This window comes from Falco rusticolus, chromosome 4, assembly GCF_015220075.1.
Source record: "Falco rusticolus isolate bFalRus1 chromosome 4, bFalRus1.pri, whole genome shotgun sequence".
Classification (NCBI taxonomy): Eukaryota; Metazoa; Chordata; class Aves; order Falconiformes; family Falconidae; genus Falco; species Falco rusticolus.
In genome coordinates, this window is record NC_051190.1 from 99,648,771 (window position 1) to 99,674,472 (window position 25,702).

Genomic DNA, 25,702 nt, shown 5'->3' on the forward strand with positions numbered 1-25,702 from the left:
GGAAGCTGGCGGCGGGTGCGCTGACGGCCGCGGCATGGCGGGCGGGGGGCTGCTGAGCCGGCTGGTGGGCCGGCTGCGGGCCGCAGCGCCAGGGAGGCCGCTCTGGGCGGCGGCGGGGGCTTCTGGCGGCAGGTAGCGGAAGGTCTGGGAGGGAAAGGGGCTGCAGCGGGGAGGGTCGCGGCGAGGGCCGGGAAGAGCGGGGGCAGAGGCGGGGCCGCCGCAGCCCGAGGCGAGGGACACCGTGAGGACACCTCGGCGGCCCCTGCCCGGCCGCGGCCTCTCTGGTCGCCGCCGCTGGGAGAGGCCTCGGGGTGCAGTCTGCCGGCAGCGCCCGGGGCGTTTGCACGGGTAGAGGTGGTGGGGCCGCGGGTTGCTGCCGGGGCACTCGAGCCTTAGCAATAGCCCCAGGCCGTGTGGGAGTGACGGCGGGACACGCGTGTGTGCATCCAGAGCACCTTTGCTTCCTAGTGAACGACTTGACTTGCTGTGCTTTCAGGCACCTCGGCCCGCTGTCACAGCTAGCTACCTGCCTTTGCTAAATCCATGGTGAAATACTCTGTTTCATTGTACTTGCAGAGGATGGAGGGGCTTGAGCTTTTCCGAGCCCTTAAAAGTTATGTCAGTATGGCAGGCTGTTTAGCAGCAAACATAAAATCAGAGTTGTTGGGGCTGGAGGGGAGCTGAGGAGCTTTCTGGTCTAACCTCCTGCTCGCAGTGTGGCCAGCTCTGAGGCCAGGGCAGTTGTTAGGGCTCCAAGGATGGAGGCTGCAAAGCATCTCTGGGCCCCTGTTCCAGTGTTTGACTGGCCTCAGGCTGAATGTTAACGTTTTTTCCATATGTCAAATCAGAACTTCCTTTTTCAGTTTATACCAATTCTCTCATCCTCCGCAGTGTATCTCAGTAAGCATGGCCTGGCCCTGTCTTATCACTTCTCATAGGTATTGGAAAGCTGCTGTCAGCCCCCCCCCATCCCCCCAAGCCTGCTCCTCTCTAGACTAAACAAGCCCAGTTACCTCAATCCCCCTCGTAAGGCAAGTGCTGCAGCCCCTGTATTTTTGTGTACCACTGCTGGACTTGTCTATAAGTGTCCCTGTTGGGGACCCAAAACTGGATTTAGTATTACAGATATGGTCTACTTGGAGCACCAAAGAAAGGGTGATAGCTGCTTCCCTTGATCTTCTCACCGTGCTTCTGTTGATACAGCCCAGGCTACTGTTAGTTTTCATTGCTGCCAGGAGCTTGCTGGCTCCTTTTATTACCTTTTTGCCCCCGGGACTCCCAGGTCCTTTGCCTGGATGGGGAGCAGCTCTGCTGAAGTCACAGCCTGTACTATTGCAAGTAGTTATTCCATCCAAGTTGTGGGACTTTGCATTTCTCCTTTACTAATTTCATTGGGTTCCTTGTTGGCTTTTCCCTCTGACTGACAGAGGGACGCCCTTGAGCATTCATTATCAACTGCTCCCCTCAGTTCAGTTTTGTTCACAAACTTAAGAAGGGTGCACTGATCCTCTGTTAGAGGTCACTGATAAAGGTATTAAACTGGACAAGTCCCTGAACAGACTCTTGAGGAACTCCAGTTGTAACTGGCCCTCTGGTAGCGTGTAAACCGTGACTCGTTCAGCCTGATGATCCAACCAGGTTTTTGCCCATTTGATAGCCCACCCATCTGTGCCATAACCTCCCGGTTTGGAGAGAAGGATGCCACAGGAGACTGTGCTGAAAGCCTTGCTAAAGTTCAAGTAAACAAAACCCACTGCTATCTATATCTTTGTTCACAGATCTAGTTTTTTTTATCGTAGGAGTGGTTGGTTGATTTGTTACTGCTTGCTCCCCTTTGGTAGATTTTAGAATACTTTGAAGTCAGACGAATGCCTGATGAATAATTAGGTGGTGTTGGTCAAGGGTGGCCAGTTTGGTGTTGGTTGAATAGCATGCTAGTATGGTTTTGTCTTCGTGACTACACTGTGGTATGTGGTATGTATTACATTGCGAACATATGTGTTGTGTGAGGACATTATTTGAACTGCTAAGACACTAATTAATACTTTTACCACCACTGGAAGGGGACAGCTGGGCTTTGTATGCAGGCACGTTAACAGTGTAACGTGGTGCATGAGCATCTTTCTGAAGAGAACGTCCAGTTCCTCAAGAAGGTAACTGCGGAGGAGTACAAAGCTCAGACAGCCAGCAAGCTGTGCCCTCTGAAAGATGAGCCATGGGCACTGAATGAGTGGAAACCAGGTGAGAAAGTCTCTCTTCTGAAATACTAAACTCATGCTGAAATTATTGTTTTGTTGTTGCACTCACTAACAACAGGATTGTGTCTTATAAAGTATTCTTTTTGCTTTTACCTCAGCCATTCAATACATGTCCTAGTCAGTAAGTACATGTAATACATCTGTTCTCTGAAGAGCATTTAAAGTATTACAAGGTATTAAGAACCTTGTAAGAACTTAGGTTTTTGTCCAAATCAGCACTTGGCCAGTCCCACTGCTGCACAATGACAAGATAATAAACTAAAAATTTATTTAAGAAGACTCCCTAGGATGTGAAGTATGTGAACTTGAAAATGTTCTTGTAAATATCACTGGACTCTGAAGAAAAAGTGTAATATTTAACACATCCCTTCTGTTCAATGATTCCAAAGTCTTATGGACTAGAACACAATGTAAAGTTTTTGAGCCTTCAGAAGGGTCACATCCCTTGACAGCAAACAACAACATGACAGCCTGAAAATCCACGAGAAGATCCTCAGGTATGACAGTGGAAACTTGAACAAAAGGCATTTTTTTCAAGCTTTAAAGCATTTATTCTTCACCTTAAGTGTTTTGGTTTTCACATCACGGACTGTCAGAAGCCAGACTTGACAGTTTGCCTTTGCTGTATAGTTACAAGGACAAAAAAATATGCAAAGGTTTGGGCTGGGAGGAATGCCCTACAGTAAACTTTTCAATAGTTTCTTTGGCTCTAATATACTACATGGGTATTGTGTTTTCTAAAAGAAAAAAGGAGTCTGAAGCATTGGTTATTTAAATGGGGAGCTAATTTGCATGTTCTGTCAAACACAACTGAAACAGATAGAACTTTATGGCTAGTGGAATTAAAAGCAATGAACAAGTTATTCCCAGCCTACTCACAAAGGGAGTCAGCAATGTTTTCTCGCCTTCTTCAACTCGCCTTAGGAAAGATCAGAATGGGACTTTGCAGGTTATGAGATGGGCTCTTTCAAATATTAAGTATGGAATTGCATCCATGTTTTGTTTTGATCTACAGGTTCTGTCAGAGTTGGTGTTGTTGCAGTAAAGCTGGGAATGATGCCAATATGGACCAAGTCAGGAAAAAAACATGCTGTCACACTACTTAAGGTGAAATAAATCATAAATAATTTCATCTCCTGGACTGTATTCAGATTGTTAACCAGAAGTTTCAGGCAAAAGTGAAACTTATCCCTCGTACAGAGTAGGAAAACTCTGAAGAAAATAACCATTTCTTTCAACCCTGCATAGTACACCATGCTTATTCTGTTTATATCCTGAACTTTCTAGGAGTGGTCTGCCTTCTGCTATTCAAGTGCTGCAGAACTGTGCATAGTATTACGTGAGGGGAGATGGGAGGCAGCATAAAGCTGGGTTTAACTGCCCCTCTTCGCTGCTTTTATTTTGCTACCTGCAGGCACAAGTTTCACCTTGATTTCTGAGCCTTTGTAGCTCTGAAGCTGCTGCTTCATATTCTCTGGCAGCAACTGCAGTGATGAAGCTGTTCAGTGACCTCTTGCTTCCATATGATGAACCAGTGCTGTGAAGGGTGTCAGGTTTACAGAGTAAAGGAGCAGAAGCCTAAACTGTGGGCTCTTACTGTATGCTGTACCGCTGCACATAGTAGGAATTGTACAGATCTTGCAGGCAAAAGATGACTGTAGGATGTTATTTGATTTCTAGAGCATTTATAGAAATATAGTTTGCATTCTACTAATATTTTAATATTAGTAATAATAGATACTATAATTAGTATATTTACTATATGATTAGTATGTTTATTATAATTACTAATAATAGATAAGCCTTTAATTGATTGGAAGAAGGATGTCTTACGGTAAAAAGGTAACACACTCCCCTTCTTGTAGGCTGGATCTCCTGTTTATGTAAATACAAATGAAAACAGAAACTGACTTTGTTTCACTTGTTTTGATAGCTCTTACTTAAGGTCTGGAGCATACAAATCTGCATATACTTCAAACACTGTTTTTCTTTTCTTAAGGTGCAAGATTGCCATGTTTTAAGATACATTTCAAAAGAAGAGTCAGGGGGAAAAACAGCTAAGCTACTTGTTGGAGGCAAAAAACACATCTCCTTTTTCTGTAAGTGAACCCCTTTGCGTGTTTTGTTAGAGTAACTTTCTGTTGTGATTACAGTACAAAGTAGCATAGGTAGCCTTCTCCAAGAGATTAATTGGCAGACATGCATGCTGTGGAACTGATCTTTTATCATAGTCACCTTTGCTTATTCCTTAATGCTGGTGTTGATTCTGGTTAAGAGACTAGCAAGAACTTTTGAAGGTTTTGCCTCTTGATTCTCTAGGAAATGCAATTTGAGACAAGGACTGCAAGAGACACGCTTTAATGGCCTTTTGTAAACTTACCCAGCTTCATCAGTTTTTCAGAAGACTTTGTTCTCTACCTTACTCTTCCTGTTTTATTAGCTTTAGTTGTAATTTTTCCACAGATCTGTTGAGATTGTCTAATTTGCATATAATTTTACTGATTAATAAGTTTAAGACTTAATTTTCAGGAAGACAGCTTTGTGATTCTAGCTCATCGACAGTGGTATCAAAACAACTCACTTGTCTAAACAACTCAGTTGCCTGATGTGGAATTCCCAGAAATCTTCAGTGGCTAAGCTTGTCTAGCAGAGCTGTCGTTCCTGAGGAAAATTGAATTATAGATCAAGGCAGGAACAAAGCTTTCCCTCAAAGGACTGCAGTTTCCATGATCCATTATTTCTATAAAATACCGCTTTTCACTTCTTGCAGTATCCTGACACTTGTCTGTTTGATTTAGACTAGTAAATATAAATAGGACTTGTGATTACAAAGCAGATTGTCTCAGTTGGTGATTGTGGCTTTTTGAGGACATACATATCCCTTTTTCAAACAAAAGGTTTTCCCAGAGCCTCAAAATTAATCTGTGTACTTGTTTTTGCTTCAGTGGAGGTGAGAGACGGAGGAGCTTTTTTCATTTGATAAATCTCTTGGCTTTTATATTTTGAACAGGCTTATATTTAAAGTTATCTTTCTTTTATTCAGTGGGTTTGTGCCATGTTTCACCATCATTGCTTGTACTTTCTCGTGTCTATCCTGTCACTTCAGTCCGTTTCCATTTTCTAGGTGTGACATTTTTCCTGGAGAAATGACAGCTGTGTTTTTAGTTTTCTGTTACCTTGGCTTAAGACATGCAAGAATCATGTAAATAATAATTTTCAAGTTTTATTACACACGTTAGACTCCTTACAGTCAATCTTTTCATAAAGATGTTACCCGTGATTCAATACATTGTCAGAGTGAAAATGTGCAGGAAGCAAGGAGGTATATAAAAAATTTCTATTTGAACAGGTCTTGAGAACTAAGAAAATTTTTTCAAAGCCAAACTACCTAAAAAGTCAGCTCAAGGATTTTTTAGTAGTTTGAGTTATGTTAGTGACTCTCTTGGACTTTTCACAAGTTAGCTCCTATTAATTTGATCGGATTTAGACTTATTTCAGTAAAGAAATTAATTAAATACCCTTAGACCAATCTGTGGTGAGGACATGGCCTGAGACTGAGCTCCGTAATATTACTGTTATTGATGCTGCCATTGTTGTTATCATCACTGTACAAACTAGGTAATTTCTAAGAAAGAATTTGGCATGCCGATTCTGAACAATTTTGCTTGTTAAGGTTGGGTGATGTCTTTCTGTGGCTTAGCTGCAGATTTGAATCATTGCTCTCCTATGTTTATCAGTCTTTTAATGTGTTTCTTTAATCTCTGAAGTGTCTGAAAGTGAGAATTAAAAGAAAGCTGAATGATACTGTATTGTATTAGCATAAGCAGTTTATCTTCTGTTAATTCCTTGTAGGAACATCTCTCTTCCTCAGATGCCTCACAGCTACCGATTTTTAATTAATTCAATGTAATGATTCCATCAGTAATTTTACTAAGAAAGAGTTTCATGTATTTCATATTGCTTGGAAAATGATCACATATTTATGCATAATATTGCATATTTAGCAAGATATTTTTTTTCTTTTAAACTTGAATATGTCTATTACAAGTGAACAGATTTTTCATGATTTTTTTAATGCAAAATTATTCTAGAAAGTACAATTCTGTAAGTGTAACAACAGTTTTTTGTCAGAAATATTTTATATGCTTCCCTGAAGTGAGGACATATTGATCATGTTTCTATAATACTGGCAGATGTCGTTGGTCTTTTCAGAAATAAGAACATCTGAGAATTCACTCAATGTTCTTCTATTTAGTATTGCTTTTTAGGAAGGCTTTGTAAAGACTGCAGTATTTTGTTTGTAGAAGTACATCTCTCGGACTTAACTGTCTGAAGAAAACTTGTTGGAATCAGAAGAGTGCAAGGCTATGGTGGGACTCTTGAGATGGAAGCAGTTTTTACCCTTTGACTTTACTATGCTTTTCTTCAGCTGTAGTAGCTCTTTGCAAGCAGTTGTGCTGAGCACAGAGCTCTCCTTGCTGTCGTCTTAAGGCGGCAGTTTTGCATAACAGTGGAAATAAAGGATCAATATGCAGGCGTTTAATAAGAAGCAGATTTCTTTATTTTTAACTCTTACATATGTTACTACAGTTTAATACAGTTAGCCTCCATTGATGCTTTAAATTTTTGTGGTCGTAGGGGAGATTTTTTATTTAGTTGATTAATTTTGTTTTTTAATTTGGGTTTGTACTATGAACTCAAATTAACAAACCACTCCAAAAATCCTTTTAACTCTCAAAGACTTTGTGTGCACACTTTGTCCTCAAATAAGGACAGATTCTTAAAGTTAAGATTTTGTATCTATGTCAGAGATCCTCATCATCTTGCTCCCTCATTCTTCACAAAACTTCCTTTGTTCTCCTAACACTTTTAAACCAGATCTATAAGAACAAAAGGAAGGTCAACATGCAGATTTTCAAAATAAGTTATGATTTTAAAGCCATTCACATTATTCTCTCTTTAAATACACAAAATTATTTTTGAGAGAGAGAGAAAGAATTGCGCAGAACGTTTGTGAAGTGAACCTCAGATATGTGACTATCCAAGTGTGACAGTATTCACAGGTGGTTAAATTGCTTTCTAGAATTCATTTGAAAAACAATCAGCTGCATTGCTTTTTTCCTGTGGCCACAGTTTTCCTGCATCAGTTTCCATTGCTTGGTATCGTCTCAGTGGCCAGCTGTTCTATGAGTTGTCTTGTGAGCTGAGAGCAATTTTAAGTACTTCTGGTTTTGTCAGACTGCAAAAGAAGAGCCCTTCATTAATAGGTCAGCATTTTTTTGACACTGAGTGTACTTGGTATATCTTAAAAATACATGAATCGTAAATTATTCTTCATTTTTCTTTTTTTGTTCGGAGACTCTAGCTTGGTTTCTGTGGGAGGTTAAGCATTTCGAGAAGTTTTTGCAAGACTAGGCTTTATTTCTGTGGTTTTGTTAGTTAAATAAATTATATTTATGGTGGTGTGGAACTAAGTCGTTAGAAGCTTTGAAAAAGAGAAAATGCTTTTAAATTACTACAAAACTCCTTAAAAGCCATGAAAAGGCAGTAATATAGCTGATGTACATTCTAAATGATTGTTTTCTCTTTTCTGATCTTAGAAATTTCCATATGTCTCTTGTTTATGTGATGTAGCTGTAGGGTAAGTAGTTGACAGAAAATAAAATGCAGACACAGGAGTTTTAAATTGATTTTCTATAGACTAGAGTTAAAATGCTAGTCTCAGGATGAAAGTGTAGTATGATATATCTGTTTCTCTGAGTGGTGTTGACAGTTTGCAATCCCTTTCTGTGCTAGGTTAATCCTTGGGTATCCTTCTTTTTTATGGCTGCTCTTTGTTACAGGTATCAGAGGCTGCAATGGAAATTTTTAAAGAAGCTGGAGTACCACGGAAGCAGAAAGTTACAACATTTAACGTAACAGATGATGCCATAATTAAACCAGGTAATCTTTTTGAGCTACTGCATATTACATGTGTAATCATTTAACATCTGCTGCTTGTAGACCTAAACCAAGTTGACACGTGTATTTAGTTTTTGTTATGGAAATTGCTGAATTCTTAATTCATTGTCATTTACTACAAACATTTTTCTTAGGGAAAACTAGAAATTAGGCCTTACTTTCTAGGTGATGAGAAGTAGGATTTTTCCTTTTTCCTGGATGCTGTGTTTCCATTGATTAGAGAATGTCTGATCCGAACTAGCTAATATGAACATTGAGTTAAAAAAATACTTGTCTGTAACCTTGACTCACTTGTTGGGAATAAATAGGAATGCATTTACAAGAAGTTATCTGATTATCCTTATGAGAAGGGCACAGAATTTTGTGGCAATGTTTCTCAGGAGCCTAAAATAGAAGTTTGAGGTTTGTTTCTTCTTGCTGCATTCAGAAGTAGGACTGATGGCTATCATATATAGTGGTTTTTTCTGACAACTTTATATTTATAGTATATTATATGTATATATTTATATACAACATTATAATGTTCTCACTAAAAATTAGTTTTAGAAGTTTGGAGATTTAATGAAAAGTTTTATGTTTTTAAGGTTTACTAGCTGGTGCATTTAGGTTGCTTTCATTTTGTGCTTTTTGACAGTTGTAGGTATTTTCCCAAGAATTATGTAGCGTAGGAAATTCTAATACATATCTTTATTTACCTTTAAAGAAGGTTTTTGCAAGACCTTTTAAGACAGTGCAGTGACTGATTAAAATAAAATCTGACATGAAGAGGAAGTCTGGACTGATAAATGGAAGCAAAAGTTTGAGATAAAGCAGAATTGGAAGTTCTCAATAAACTGATTTTAATTGTGTGTATTTTGTACATAACACTTTTCATGTACATGATTTTTTGTCAGTTGACAGGCATCTTATCCTAGGTGTGTATAAATATAATATTAAATAATATGAGTATTTTTATGCTTGACACTTAGGAGAGTTTTACATCACTTCAGTTTGTGTTCATAGAAATTTGAAAACACAATGAAAATAGGTGTGGATATGAAGCAATTAAAATTTCTTTTTTTTAATTGTCTTAAAACAGGCTGGAAACTGTTAAACATGCTGCTGCATGCATCTCCAGATTAAAGTTAATTTATAATTAACTAAGTTATCAATTCAGGTGTTTTGTTGGGTGTTTTTTTAAAGCTGCTAATAAAAGAATATTGCACTCAGATGAAAAAAATGCTGACAACAAAATAAATTTTAATTAGAATTAAAATGTTGCTACTACAAGCACTTGGAATGAGTGTAATTGCAGTCAGGTGAGTGATATCACTGACCTACAGTAGCACTGCTTCTGTTAAAGGCTACTGTAATGGGCAGTTCCCCAGTGAATGAATCTGTACTTCTGCCACAGTCTTTTTAGTTTGGAAATACTGTGTCTTAACAAAGAGGAAGCATTGCAAAAATCTTTTTCTTGATTCCTAACCCCATTTTTTAATAGGAAGCATTTAGGGGTTTGTTTTTTTTTAAAAAAACCCTCCACCTTGTGAAGTGCTAGTAGTTATAAGTGGAACATGTTTTGTTTTCTTGCCAGGTTTGTTTATTGTGAGTCTTCACTAATTAAGCATTTTGGGCTTTGTCTCTTTTGGCGTCTGAAGTGCAGCATATCTGAGTAAAGTCCTGACCCCTCCTGGTCCTACTCATCTGAAACTGGGGTAGGAACTGAGAAATGTGCTTAAGTAGTAACTACAAAGCATCTGGTTTAGTTGGTGTTTATAAGGAAGAACAAATAATATGTGAATATAAAGTTTTGTTTCCTTCCCTGTGACTGTAATCTATGCTGGATGGTAATGACTGGATAGTGGTTTGAGGTTTTCAGCACTTGGCTGAACATGATCTCTTTTCTTTTGAAGGTACTCCTTTGTATGCTGCTCACTTCCGCCCAGGGCAGTTCGTGGATGTTACTGCAAAAACGTAGGTTCCTAATGATGTAATGTGTATGGTTCATCTTCCAAATAGACTGGTTGAATTTTTTTCCCCCTCTACTTTGACTTGAACTCATGGTTTACAAAAGCAAGGGTAGTGGCAGGAAATACAAGTCCATTCAGCCATTGGGTCAAAAATATAAAATTATCTTTCTTTGCTGAGGCTTACTTTTGACTTTGAATATCGAAGGTCAACAAATAGTACTGTTAGAGCTATGGTGCTGATGTGTTGTCTGTCACACATACATGAGGTATTTAAGATGTGTGGATGTGGCAGTTAGGCACATGGTCTAGTGCTGGACTTGGCAGTGCTAGGTTAACAGTTGCACTCAATGATCTTAAAGGTCTTTTCCAACCTAAACAATTGTATGATTAGCATGGAAGGGCTTGATAGACAACTTGAGAAGAGGTCCTTTAGCTTAGCAGGGGTGAAGAGGTCTATAATGCTGCATCTGTGATATGTGAAAGTGGGGAATAATTGCATAAAGGCATCAGTTCCCAGAAAAACTGCTTAATTTTGATTTGGCAGAGAGAGATTTAACATGTGGACGAAAAGAAAAGCAAAAAGATTGTGAATACATTCAGCAGAACAACAGAGCTGTCAGATTCCGTTTTTGTTTTCTCTCGTGTTCCAGCTCATCTCCTTGCCAGCAATGGCTAATGATCTTTTACTTTAACGTGGGAGGAATGATTTCCTCTCAGACCACTGTGAATGCCAAATTAGAGCTCAAGTGGTAGAGGGTGTCAAAAGAAAAACTGGCATCATGCAGCAAAGATTAAGTCTTACCTCTTCTATTACGTCCATGATTTCTACTGAGAATTCCTAGCTCTGTATTTCAATGAAGTGTATTTTTGTTGTGTTGTGATACAAAGATAATGTTTTCCATTTGATGTTTTATTTTTTGTGTAATGAAGGTAATATCCAACTGGTCTTGTTGAAATGTCATCCATTGTAATTGTCTCACATATGTTTAATACTTAAAGATGTCTAATATTATTCACAGGGCTTTGTATATATGGGGAAACCAACCATATCAGTACAGCCAAGCTGTCAGTTCTAATACACATGTAAGGGCACCCTGTTGAGAAAGGAGGTAAAGGAGTTGACTGGAATGAATATTTTTCTCTGTCAAACTTCATTACGTAATACTCGGAGCTCGTATATTATTCATTCTGCTTCTCAATTGCATTCAGTGAACAGCCTATAAGAGGCAATAGCTTGTTTGCAAAGCAAAGCATAGTGTCATTAGGAATACACTCATTCCGTGTAGATTAAGTGCACTTTGTTAATGCAGAAAAGCTTTGCTTTCCTAGAAGGATTTCAAGAACTAGGAAAGGCGTTTTTTGGTAATGTAAAAGATACTGGTAAGCAGCCACAGGGTATTGATTTGTATCTTGCTATATGTATTTGAAAATACGAGCAAGCTAAAAATAGACTGGGTTCTTGGTCATGTTCATGAACCCATCCTATCTTAATTCAGTATTTCTAATCTGTTTTCCAGATATTGTATGATCCCATATCAGAAATTAGCCTTTTGTTTGTAGTGCTGATTTTGATAGCTTATTATATGCAATATTACTATACAGGTGAAGAAAAAATTCTTCAGCCAAAGAGAAAGATAAATTTATATTTTTTTTATCGTGGGATTTCTGTCAATATGATTCTCTAATCATTCCATTCTTTCTGTATCTGGGGGGAGTTTAACCTTTTTCTATGACTTGCTTGCGTGCTGATTTCTACTTTTAATGCTTCTTTCATCTTAATTTCCATGTTTCTGGAATGTTGCACTTACCACATTCCCTTAACTCTTGGGCAAGAATTAAGTTACTAGTTTTCCTTTGAGTCTTTTACTTTATTCCATGCAATTTCATCCAGTGTTGCTTTAAGTCAGGTACTTGGGCAGGGTTTGATTTTTCATTATTTTTCAGAATACTGTTTCTGTCATTCTTAGTTACAGTACTTGTAAGTACAGGTTTCACAATGTCATAAAAATATCCAAGAAATGCTTCAGTGAAGGGCAAAAAAAGTTTTCTTGGAAGTTATTATAGCATTGAGCTGTAGCATTTGGGCTATGCTGTGGGGGAAACATGAGAACATACTTAATGTTGGACTTGTGTTCTGAACCCCCCACAAGAGAAGCCGGCTTCTCCCTACTGAACAAAGAGGGAACCTGGGGAGGGTTCACAGGGTGAAATAAAGCCTTTGTACATTACTCTCTAAAGACCCATTTTCAAAAGTGGTGTAGGCACTTGAAAAATCCTGAGCTATAGGGGCATTTTGAAAAGGTACTTCAGGATATAATGCTGGGTTACAATAGGGAGCACAGTGTGAGTTCCTCTCCTTCCTCCCACAACTTCCATCTACCTGAATCAAATCATTATGGACATAAAAGGCAGTAATTCCTGGAAACTTGCTATCGCCGCTAATGAAGTTTTTAGATATACTTTTACATGAACATGTTCTTTACTTTTTTTGTAATGGTCAGTAGTTTTGTTTTACTGGAGGAAACACTGAAGTGTGCAATGTTTGAAATCATATAGATGAAAATAGCAGTGTTATTGTTAATAGCACGATTAATTCTAATTATTCCTTTAAAAAGGTTCACCTCAATGGGGAGATAATATAGTGGAATATAAAGGATATTTTATTTTTTTACCAACTCCTAATGATTCCGATGAGCAAGATATCCTTCTGTATGCTTCCTTCTGCCAAGATGTAAATCAAAAATATGTTCCTTAAAATTGAGCAAGCTTTTCTTAGTTACGTAGCATACTAAGTAACATACTTGCACCTACATTTTGGAAGTCATGGGTAAGCATCTTGATTGGTTACCAAAGTGTAGTGTGTTTTTGTTTATGACTGCTTTTAAACTTCCCTTGCAAATGTTTTTGGTCTTTTGAAATGTTTTGAATCCACTGTACCTCTGAAGAGAAACACTTTCACAAAAACAAGAAGGTCAGTTAAAGAATGTGTGCAGTTTGTTTTTATTTGAAGTCTCGTAATTTGTTCAGCACAGTGTGAGTAGCTTTTAAAGCACTGACAGTAGGCAGTGCGTCTGCATGCTGTCAATCTTCTTCTTTAGTGCTGAATTTTTTTCTTAATACTTATTTTCAGCAATTTAAAAGCTCAATCCCAAAGTTTTATAGCAGTCTTTAATGACAAGACTTTTCCTTGGTGCTTCAGAGGCATCTTTCAAAAACTTGTAAAGGCTTGGTGCCTTTTTTAGGGACGCAATAAACTCAGAATTCCTGTGGCTGATGGTCTGGTTTTACCCTGATATGCTTTGGGCTAAAATACATATCACGGTCCACAAACTCTTCTCACGGGCTGCACTTCTGTCACTTCTTTAAGCCAACATAGTAGAGGCTGCTGCCCAAAGGGGAGGTGGTGCTTGCTCCTACAGAGCTCCCATTGACCTTCTGTCACTGGTACTGGCATCCTGAGTTGCATGAAGGACAAGATCAGTGTGAGAAATCTGTATTCTTCACTAGGTTAGTTTTCAGCTGAATCAGTTGCATGTCCCAGCTTGTTGATCAGCTGAGTGAGCTTCTGCACTAGTACAAAGATGACCAAAACATGAGGATGGGGAGAGGTGGGACTGTGCCTTACAGTGGTAGCCCAATGCTGTATGGACGTGGAGGTGTAAAAATACCCTCCTTTTTCTGCCACTTCATGACCTGTTTCATCAACATTTCAGGAAACCTTTGGAACATCAGAAGTTTTGTCATTCCAAAGAAAAGCCAACAGTAGTTTTATTTGAAATGTGCCAGAATTAAGTGGTGATTATGGTGTGTTTATGGGGTTTTTTTAAGCTTTGCTAGGTTAACAGTGTAATCTGAGCCCGAAAGTATGCTCTATGATTGTCTGAATTATTTGACTAAGTAGTTGGGAATCCTTTTCCTCTGCGGCATCTAATTAATTGTCTTTTAAATTATCTAAGTTTGAAGAGTTAGCAGCAAACTAAATTGTTGTTTAATTAGAGTGCTTTATTCCAGTAACTTTCTAAATGAAAGCTGGCTCATTAGGTACTGGCATTTTACTTGTATCAAACCTGGAAAATGAGGTTTTGCACAAAATTAGGTGGTTAACCTGAACAGTTGCTTTCCTGCAGGTGAGACTAGAACAACTGTAATTAAGCTATATTTTTAATTCTAAAGAAGTATTATTTTCCTTTCATTTAACATTTGTGTATCTTAGTTTTGCATATCATCATTGCTGCCTGTGATTCCTTTCTGGGACTCAGGTAATCATGCTTCAGCAAAGCAAAGTTCAGTGACTAAATTCATTATGAATAACAGTGGCATTAGGCGTATCATACCTAATAAAGATAGGTCTTGTGCATGGGTTTTGTTCAGTTATGGTGTGTTATTGTTACTGTTGTCAGAACAAAAATATATAGTCTTTAAGTCAAGCCAAGATGACAGGTAAAAGATATATTAGCAAGAAATTACAACAGTGTTAAGTAGGATGACAGATGTTCTACTTCAGTGTACATTCTTGATTATCACATCTCAGATACTGCACACAACTTGATTCTTTCAGAATGGAATGTAGATATTAATTCTGTTTAATTATTAGATGGTTCTGGATTAAGATCCCACTTTGACAAACCATGCATGTTGTTCAAAAATATCTGAAGTTGTCAGTACTTATGCCTATTGAGAGATTTGGAGTTATACCACTTCTGATGCATGTTTGAGTTTGTTCTAAATTAGAATTGTATTGTGTTTCTTTTTAAATATTTCACAGATTGTAATGAGCTAGATGTGGTGGGATGTCAGTAGTTAGGACTTTTTTGGGGGAAATAAGGGATTCCTTTGATGCATTCTTAAATGAAATGGTGATGCAGATCATCATAAGAAAATAACTTCAGGAGAGGTACATGCTTGGTTGGTATCTTTTATACATATGTTGACTAATAAATTAAATAGAATTATGTATATATAGTATACATGAAACAGTATGTATCGCATATTTAATAACAATATGTTTTAAACTTTTGATTTGGCTAGCTCACACTAATTTAATGTTATGAAATATTTGTTGGAAATGAGCTCACAAGACTTTTTAAGTAATAGAAGATCCCATGTTCTTTGAGGGGATTTTTTGTCTTTCATTCATTTTTGCAAAATACTGTTTTAGGTTTAGTTTCAATTATTAGTTTTCTTGTATTTTATTGGTGATAACTTGCTAAATGCATTCACACCTAGTGAATTTTAAGAAGATCAAAGAAATCAATTAAACAATTTGAAATTAATAAGTGATACTATTAGCTGACATCTGGCATCTGTTCAGAAGTCAACAAGAAAATATCCTTACATTTATTTGTGATTTTTTGGAAAAAATAAAATAGTTTAAAAAACTGCAAACTGTATCAATCCTTCTCAGATTTTCTATAATATTTTTTTAACAGTATGCATCTAAGTTCTCTTCCTTGCTTATATGAGTATTGATTTCAAAAGGACTTTGCTTTTCATACAATTGGAAGAATATAAAAATTGTTGCATTAAAAATACAGGTAAATTTTGAGTCATGGAAAATGTAGTCCTTATATTTGTTTTTTCGCATGTAGTACAGAAATTCACCACTTGCCTGAGCCCAGAGATCACAGTCACATCAAGGTGGACTTAGGCTGGAAAAACAGTATTCTTCTGGAACGAATGAGCTATAGTGGCTGGGCTACTAAGAACATAGTTGAACAGTCCTGCTTTCTAAATTTGCTTTAAAGATCTTAGTAGTTCCTTAATTTATTTTAAATTTTACATTTTATTTACATAACCCTTTAGTTTTTATTCTGGTTCCAGCTTTATTTCACATAGAGCATGAGTCTAGGAAGAAATATACACTACCTCAGTAACTGTTTTTCATCTTGACATGTGTTTAAAGGACATTATAAACTGTTTATTAAAAAAATCAAAAACTCCAAAATGAAAGAAAACTATAGCTTTTTATTTAATTAATAACAACTTGTTTTTATTTTCAATCATGATGATGGCGGTGTCATGTTGAATAGAAAATGTTCAAAAAATCAAAAAATAAAGTGTGTGTGTAGGTAATTCAGAGATTTCAGTCAGTTTTTCACAATTAAAAAATGTAACTATTCTAAAACATTATCATTGAACTAATATGACAAAAGAACCTTGGTAGATAGTAAAGCATTATTACCTTATGAAATATTCTGATTTCATCATTGAGATATCTTTCCTTGACTTGAGCCACAGTATTTCAGATGTTGGAGATTTGTTTTCATATTCCAGATCAACAGATGCGTAAGAATGTTCAGGTTTACCAGAGTGTTCTTTTTTCAGTCTGGCCACACTTGCTGTGAATTTGCTAAGACTTCAATATTGTAAAGTACAAGTCTTTCTTCACAGAAAATGTGTAGTTGGAAAGACCGAGTAGAAGATGAGCATAGTCTGTTACATAAGACATTAAACACTAGCAATTATATCATGTGACATAATTGCTTCTTGCTGAAAATACCTGATAGCATTTGATGAAGTAAACATTTTTTCAAAAAGTATCTCTTACAGTTAACTCTTTCTTATATTTTTACATTTTATTAAAAAGTACAGTTTACCGTACTCTAAATTGTTCATGTCTAAAAACGAACAATCTGGATGAAATATTGAAGTGGTTTCATTACATCGGCGATTTATGCTTCTTGATGAAAGTTGATAGTAGTTTTCTTTTGAAATGATAGCTTTTGATGGTTGTATGGTTTTCTCTGAATGCAAGTACATTTCTTCAGCTAAAGAATCAATCAATTCCCCAATCTGCTTGCTCTAGCTATCTGCATGACTGTTGTTGTGCAGCCCACTTGCAGTTGGGTTTGGAGAGTTTGCTAATTCCATCTTCCAGCTAGAGATGCCGGCAGCAGTCTACTTGGAAACATGGCCAGTAATAGATAGTTCCAAAGGAAAAAAACAGCATTTTGGCAGAGCAGATAAGAGTTTTTGTGTAGCTTAGTTTCTGCTATGTATTTTAAAGTTATTAATTCCCTAGCAATCTGCAGACATAGAAAAACAAATTTTGAGCCTTTCTTAAAGTGTATTTTTCAAACTGTTTTTCACAATTATCTCTGTTTGTTACTGCAGGCTTTTAAAATAAGCTGATTCATGAGAAACTGGTGTAACAAAACATTGCATCCTTTAGATTTCTGTCCTGTGTTCCTGATTCCAGGTAGCCCAGGTCCTCCCTCCTGCAGATGCCATCAGCTCTGTCCCATAGCCCTGACCCTCTCCATATCCCCAGGTTTCACCACTGTCAGCTGGCCTGGAAGGACTCTTGCTGGTGGCAACCACTTGCATGACTGGCTAACTGGCAAGCCAAAGGAACATGTCACCAATTGAATCACATTTTAGCATTTCCTCAGGACTTTTGATTTCAAACAATTACATATCTGTCTTCTGTACCAGATTTAACTGGAGTTGACCACTGGGTTCTGAGCAGGTAGACGTACACCCTGGTTGTTCTAGTCTTGTTTCCTTACAGTTCTGTGGCTTTAGTGAGTCTTGCTGTTTGTGGCTGGTTTTGACTGTAGTTTGACTTGCTGTAGGCCAGCAATCAGTGGAGAATATAGAAGAGGAAAGAATCCAGGTTTTGTTTTCCACATTTGTATATTTTTCTGTAGTTTTTAATGGTAATGCTTTTCTTATCAGGGGAGTCAGCAAAATTTAGTCCATATATACAGCTGTGCGCATACTCATACCCAGTTTTATTTTCCTGTGTTTGACTGGAAGGTTCTAATGCTTGAAGTAATAGGACCGTGACATTGCAAAGTACATTAGCAGGGAAAGGATTTCTGTAAACTGGAGGAAAAGGATCATCTTGTTAAATTAATTAAATAATCAGGCAGCCATAAACCCTGTGGTCAGACTTTTTCTTTTGGAAAGAGACAATGCTGGCTTAAACACAAGCTTTAATCAGCTTTTCTTTTGTGCCGTGGTGAGGGAGTTTTTCCTGTCAAGTCTGTCCCTGCAGTAAACAGAGAACTCCAAAGCCAGTAACATTATCATGTGCCTCAAAGATTAAGGCATGGACCCTGAAAATATGTTTTATTTGTTATTGTGGTTTAGACCTTATTTGTCAGATGAGTACCAATCAAAAGAGTTGTGTTTTCACTACATAGCAAACTGTTTAAGAGATTAGTTTGGAAAATAAATGTTTCTTCATTTATTTTTATACTAGTCTAAGCAGCCGTCTTTTCCCTCTCATGATGCTTATGTCCTGTCCTTAAGTTTTGGTATGTGTTATTACGTAGTTGCTTTTTATTTGTGGTTTTTTGGTTGGTTTTTTTGTTTATTCCGGTGTCCCCTTGCCAAAAGCTTCATTACAGTACCATGTATTGAGGACCTTCGTAACAAGGAGCATTTTATGTTAGTGTTTTTGCCTATTTCGCTATCTTCTAGTGCTTCTTATTCTGTAAAGCAGTCTTTAAGTATTGCACTAGAATATGTTTATGGTATAAAATACAGATTTTTTTAAAATGTGTGTAGTCTTCTGTCTGCTGAGCTTTGCTAAAGGTAAAAAGATCATGAGCCTGATTTAAATTACTGGTTATTGCTAGAAACCTTAAGTCCAACTAACCCCGATTTGTTTCTTAATTATTTTTCTTTTCAGAATTGGTAAAGGATTTCAAGGTGTCATGAAGAGGTGGGGATTTAAAGGTCAGCCTGCAAGCCATGGCCAGACAAAGACTCACAGACGTCCTGGAGCAATATCTACCAATGTGAGGGTTCCTATTTCCTGTTTAAACATTCTTCAGTATTTTGAGAACTGCTTACTAAAAGTGAACGATTTCACAATAGTTAGCTGTTAGTATATACTCGGTGGTAGCAGTGAATCCCAGCTGTTTCAAGGAGGTTCAGAAACCTGTATAATAAACAACGCAGATAGCTGTTCTCTTATGCCTTGATTATAAGTGAGCAAACATATTGTAACTGAGCAAATTGTGGTATTTTGTGATATAGCTGAGAGAACTAGTCTTCATGCTTCAAAGAGTTCTGTGCATCTTTTATCACAGCTTTTATAGATTGGAAAGGATTTAGCTGTTATTTTATACTGCAAATATTGTACTATTCTTTGGAACCTTATTTGCTTTTATCACCTTGTCTGGATGCATAGCTGCTTAATGAACTCTTTTGATTCACAGAATAGTTTGTTGCCTTCTAAGAATTTTTAAGCAGATTACAGAGTCATATTTTTAAGTTTCAAACTGTAAATAATATTAGTTTAAAAGCTGTTTGGAACAGATTAATTTAAAGCTTGTCCCTATAAAGACTGCACAATATTTAGGCTGAACTAAGAGGGATTTTTGCAAACTAGCTTCATTGTACAGAATTAAGACCAACTGATTCACGGTACTGAACCTGAATTGTCTGTAATTTTCTTAGAGAAATTAAAAGAAAAATTGAAAAAGGATTATAAAAAGCAAAAAGGCACCAGGCAATGAAGTTAGAGTAATTGAGAATGTAAAAACATACAGTACTGATTTACAGTCCTTCATTTCAGCTGGAAAATGAATTTTACACCTGGCACTATTTTCTCTGAAGACTGAAAAATATAAACGTTTAAATGTACAACACTTTTTTATTTATTTTTTTGTTAGCAGATTGTATTCATTACAAAATAACCCCTCTTCAAATTAGAATTTCATAAGAAGTGATGCTGGATGTAATTTCACAAAGTATATAGAATGGGAAATAGTATTGGAAATGGGTATCATGAAAAGGAGACAAAGTGAAAGGATGCAATAGGGGAAAAAAAATGTCTTGACTTTTATTTTCCAGTCCAGTGTTGACCACCTCAGATATTTTTTTGTAATCCTGCATTGTCTATTACAGAATCCTGTCACTAGAACTTAATTGCAGATGATTTCCTGAAATTCTGACTTTCGTATGATTAAAAAACCTGAAAAACCACCAAACCAAAACATTATTAATGCATGACAGATTGGTGCAGGAAGCTGACACAAATGCCTTGATTATACTGTAGAACCGAAAATTATTGCTCTTACTCCTGCCTTTTCTTTTCCACCTTTGTTCTCCAGGTTATACCCAGCCAAACAAAAATGGAATACCAAAACTAAGCAATAGCAAGGAATGTAATTAAAAATTCAGTTCTCAAAAATACATGCTTTAAAAAATCTGGTTTATATCAGTATAAATGACATGGATTAAGGAGAGGGAAGAAGCTACAGTATTATCTTCGTTTTGGGAGCCTTCCTGGGCAGGACTGCTCTGGAGTGCTATGGTAGCATCCACAATTTAAGCAAGTTTCCATTTGCTACAGTCTTGTGAGGTGGATGAGTCTTGTGTTGACAGAGCTTTTAGGAAAAAAACTTTTCTTGACTTTTACGACATGAAAACATGGGATGAGTGCAGATTTTGCTCTGAATCTATACACATTAAGTATTAAGCAAAGCTAGAATCCGTTTGTTGATATGACAGTATGTATAGCAATTTTATGATTGAGGGCAGGTATTTCAGGTAACATGTAGAGTAATACCTAATCTCTAGCAGGAGGTATTTAAAATACTAATCAATATTAGATATTTTCAACATTGGAAATACCAGCATATTTTCTTCGGTACTTGAGTTTGTAAGTTTACCTCTTGCAGTTACATTAATTTTATTGTCCCTGGTTTTGTCTAGAAAGCTGCTAAAGTTTATCGTGGAAAGAAAATGCCTGGTAAAATGGGCAATATCTATAGGACATCTTTTGGATTAAAGGTGAGTTTGGAGTATACTGGAATGTGTATGAGGGGGTTGCATTGCCAAGCAATAGATTTAGCCATTGTGTTGGTGTACTGTCTGTCATTTCTATTAGAATCCAGAGCATCTTGAAGTAAGCAAGTGGAAAGACAAGAGCAGCAAATGTGTACTCCTGTCTTCTTGTGGGTTACAAATAAGTTATCTGAACTCCCTTTGCATCTGTGTACCCTGGGAACTGGGTTTCCAGGGGATACTTCCACATCTGATGTGTTTTTCACTGTATCCCTTGACTTCTGCCTTTGGAATGGGAAACAGTCAGGCTTCTGGTGACCTTCAGTTAATGTTAGTGCCCAGATATAGGGCAAGGGGCAATGGGCACAAACTGAAAGCCAGAAAGTTCCATCTGAATATGAGGAAAAACTTTTTTACCTTGAGGACCACAGAGCACTGGAACAGGCTACCCAGAGAGGTTGTGGAGTCTCCTTCTGTGGAGACATTCAGAACCCACCTGGACGTGACTCTGTGCAACCTGCTCTAGGAGAACCTGCTTTGGCAGGGGCTTGGACTGGATGATCTTCAGAGGTCCCTTCCAACCCTGACCATTCTGTGATGTTTTCATACCTATTCCACTTGTTTCAAACCCAACCCAAGCCTGAGTTGTTTGAAGTTCTAACCTTATCATGGTCCTTCACTTCCATGTGCAAAAAGGGGATTATAGTTTCTGTCCAGGTTCTGATGTGCACACAGCTGCAGCAGTTCCTCTGCTATTACAGCTACTACTCTGTGTCTCTAAAGGCAACCTCTGCAGTTTGCACAAAAAGTGTATTAGCTTCTAGTTTGCCAAAAAAAAAAAAAAAAAAGTGGTGCTGCTGCTGTCTGCCAACTGAAATTAATTTCTTGAAACAAAAAACATGTGTGTTCAGTTGAGCACCTCATAGAATTAAGAAACAAATGGGCACAGTAAGATTTTCATGAGCATATTTGGTTTAATTTGTCAGGTGTTAGGTTTTTCAACAGCTGTTGCTGTTAGAGGGAAAGGCTTTGGAGCTTTGGTTGGTGTTACACTGAACAAAGAGCTGCCTTACCAAACATAGCCTGATCACAAGCCCTTTAGAACTGTTTAGTAGTCTCCGTGTTAGAAAGCTCTGCGCTCGGAGTGGCACGTCACTGAATTTTGTGGCAAGTTTATGCCTGTGCAGAACATTCTTCTTGCCCAGAGTACCACCTCCAATTAATCAGTTTGTACTTTGCTGGACTGTTGTTTGTAAAGCTGGGAATAGTCTTTAATATGAGCTCAGTGTCTGGGTTTTTTTTCTGTCTTCTAGGTGTGGAGGATCAACACAAAACATGATATTATTTATGTAAATGGGTCTGTTCCAGGTCACACAAATTGTCTGGTGAAGGTATGTTTACTAGTTTCAACTTAGTGGTATTAGTGACTCCTAAGCTCTCTACAATGCAATCTTCATTTCTTCAGAGTCCCATCTTGTACTATTGAATTAAAGGATGGTAGGATCAGTTATGTAAAAGGGTGATTAATAGGGGCAGTGGGTCACCAGCTTCCTTGAAATGGCTCATTTTTAGCTTTGCACTGGGGTTGTGCACCCATGTAGCATATAATAAACCAACACAGTCACTGTAACCCTGTTACAGGACCCTCAGAGCTGGGTCTATCCCTTTTAACACTAACCTGAGTCAACAGCACGGTGGTGAGATTTCCAGAACGTTATTTAAGGGCTGTATTCGTGAACAGAAATGCACAACAGGCACTGCTTTAAAGGTTATTCAAAGTATTCCCATAACAGTAGCAGTTACCTTTCTAAGGAGCAGGAGAGGTACAGGAGACAGCTGGAGTTCACAATAGTGATACAAGTTCCCTTTGCAACAAGTATAAATGTGTCAGTGTTATTTTCTGTGGCAGTCTACAGAATTAATTTCAAATTTTATGGAGATTGTTTCAGCGTTGTCTATGAAAAACTGAAACAATGAAGAGTCTGATATGTGTTCTTGTGAATAATCTGCATCAAAGCAAGGAAAGTACTCTTAAGGATTTTCGAAATAGATTTTTCTTTCTAATTAGGTATGTTTACACAACTGCAAGTGCAAATTTTGTTGGTCATATACCTATGTATCTGATATATAGCTTAAAATTCTCGGTATTGTAGGGATTTAAACGATCCAGTTCTTGAAAAGTTACAGAGATCAAGTTCAGATTTTTCAACTAGTTTATTCACGCTTTTGTCATATTTTACTATGGGCACCCAGTTTCTGTTACGTGTTTTCTAGTTGTGGAGCAGAACTCCACAGTTACTGGGCATTAAATAAAGCAACCCTAGCTTTTGAGTAGGTGTTTTACACACAGAAAAATGAAGTTTATTGTTGTGTTTCTCTCACTGGAAATATCGCCTTTTTTTCCGAGTGAGGTATCTTTAAACTGCTGTGATTGTAATGTCCAGCCCAAGCCTGGAAAATACATCCTGCATTTCTCACCCAAGACAGTGAAAATTGGTTAACAGATGTCCAGGAGAAATAGTTCTCAGGATAACTGCTGCAAAATAACTTGGCATGACATCAGTGACACAGACGTAAGACTGTAGTTTGACTGGGTTTTCATCCTTGTATTGGACTGAATGCCCTTTTCAACTGTGTTCTAAGAATTTTTTATAATCCTGAGCCATGAACCTGGTTGCTATATGTTAGTCTGAGGTTTAAAAATGACATCCTATGACAAATGCACAATTAAATGACAACGTATGTATGCAAGCAGCATCATGTAGCTGAATAAAAGAGTAACATTTGACGCCCAGACTTCATTCTTTGATCTTAATGGTGCTCATAAGCAAGAGCTAATTGTTGCAAGAGATGTTACATCTTGTTCTCCTAGTCATGCTGTTAAAATCCACACTTATATCATTCAGTGGCAGCTACATGTGCACATCTCTGTCTTATCTGCAAGGATACAACATTTTATGAAGCCATTGAGACTCTGAATACAATACTTATTTCTACCAGCTCATAATAGCTAGACTCAGTAAATTAATTTTTTGATTTCTGGTTTTAAGTGAGTTAAGAAAAGAAACATTTTTTAAACACCTGTAATATAAACTGTTTTTAAAAGCAAAGCCGTGTGTGTTAATACCACACATTCTTACATACACCATGAATATCTCATTTAAACAAGTCAATGCCCCCTTGCTTATCAGACACTGCTCAGTTACACTTGGAGGAGAAACTACTGCAAGTGTTATGTGCTTTCTCTCGTGACTGGGTCACTTCCACCTTTTTCTTCCACTTTTTCTTTCTCTTTACTCAGGCATTACTTTTGCCTAGGAAAGCATCCTCCTTAACACCTTGGATTTACTGTTTTGTTCTGAAAGCAGTCCTGCTATTAGCTTAAAAAAATTCTTAGGCAGCGGTACTGTCAACAGCCTTATTAACAGGAGACTGCTGGACCAAGCTATTTGAGCATACTGCAGGAAAACAACCGTTTTGACATCTGTGATGTGAAGAGGATAGTGGACTTTGATTGCCATGGCAGTCTGCTGCATACCATTTTAAGTGCTTGCCATGTCCAGGAGTGATTTCTGTTCAGTTGATTTGTCATGGGTGATGGTTGGAACTTTATCCTAAGTTCAAAAGTTAAAATGTCTCCCTTGGTGGTTTGTTGTTTTTTTTTTTTAAAGTAAACTTAATGCACCAGTATTAACTAAGTGGCACAAGGCATTTTTCTGACTGCTTTATTAATCCTTGTACATGACTTCTGCAAGATACAGAATCTGTATTAATTGTATTCATAAGTCAGCTATATTTGAAAATGTTTCAAGTCATAGTTATCTACAGTTTAGAAGTCCAGGTATCTTCAAGTATGCATTTTGGTATACCCATTTTAGAGTTGTGGGTAATTTCATTAATGAGGGTTGAGGATCCATGGGAAGAATGAGGGATTTCATCCCTTCAAGCTGTTTGATTAACATAATATAGTATTTGAAAGATCTTGACCAAAGTGCTCAAGACTCCAATTTTCATGGCTTTTTAGTAATAAATAACACTGAGATGAAGGCACAGTGGTAGGTATTACTATTATGAAATAGGTTTTTTTTTAAATTGCCTCCACTCACATATTTGGTGATTGGAGGGAGTATGTAGTCAGCAACAGTTCGTTCCAGCTCCATAAACTGATAAATCCATTCTGTTTTGTTTCCTTCCATAAGCTACATGAATTACATATATTAATTAGATTTTTTTCCCTTATATTTCCAAATACATGTCCGAAGAGGAGAGAAAGCTTTAGTTAAAAAAGCATGCAAAGCAATACTATTTAGCATGTATTTTCTAATTTCTGGTTTTTCTTTCTCTGTTTAATCTTGCTGCACTCACCTGTTGTGGTTTTAGCTTGTGTCTTATGCCTTTGTTCCAGGGTGTTTTCTTGCTTGCATATAGACTTTGACTTTCTATACATTGTTGTATATTTGTTTGTATCTGTAGCTGGGGGGAGAAATTGGGATATTAGCATTCATAATTACTGTTCATTCCACTAAATACCTGCCTATAATTAGGTAGGACTAATGTCTAGGGAATTTGGATCCATCTGGTTTTGAGCTCAAAAACTGGAATATTGCATAATGCTTTTCCTTGTGTGTCTGTAAGAGGAAGGCATTTGTGCTCAGTACCCACTCTGTTGCCTGGTAGCCATTAAAACCACAGTACTCCTTAAAGCAATTTTTTTTTTTTTGTATGTTCTTTATTTTTGGAAACTTAGTGCATCAGCACTGTATCAAGACAGAGGTGACACACTTAATTTTT

The 25,702-nt window shown here is 37.4% G+C and overlaps 1 protein-coding gene across 1 annotated transcript in view; it reads left to right on the forward strand.

Annotated features, from left to right (window-relative positions):
* MRPL3 (mitochondrial ribosomal protein L3) overlaps window positions 1–25,702 on the forward strand; it is a 31,046-nt gene continuing 5,344 nt past the window's right edge. Inside the window, 11 exon segments of the mRNA XM_037384959.1 lie at window positions 1–132; window positions 2,064–2,107; window positions 2,110–2,241; window positions 3,274–3,365; window positions 4,258–4,335; window positions 4,337–4,357; window positions 8,102–8,201; window positions 10,112–10,172; window positions 18,807–18,915; window positions 20,840–20,917; window positions 22,225–22,302. Of these exon segments, the coding sequence (XP_037240856.1) occupies window positions 35–132; window positions 2,064–2,107; window positions 2,110–2,241; window positions 3,274–3,365; window positions 4,258–4,335; window positions 4,337–4,357; window positions 8,102–8,201; window positions 10,112–10,172; window positions 18,807–18,915; window positions 20,840–20,917; window positions 22,225–22,302 (891 nt within the window). The 5' untranslated portion in view covers window positions 1–34.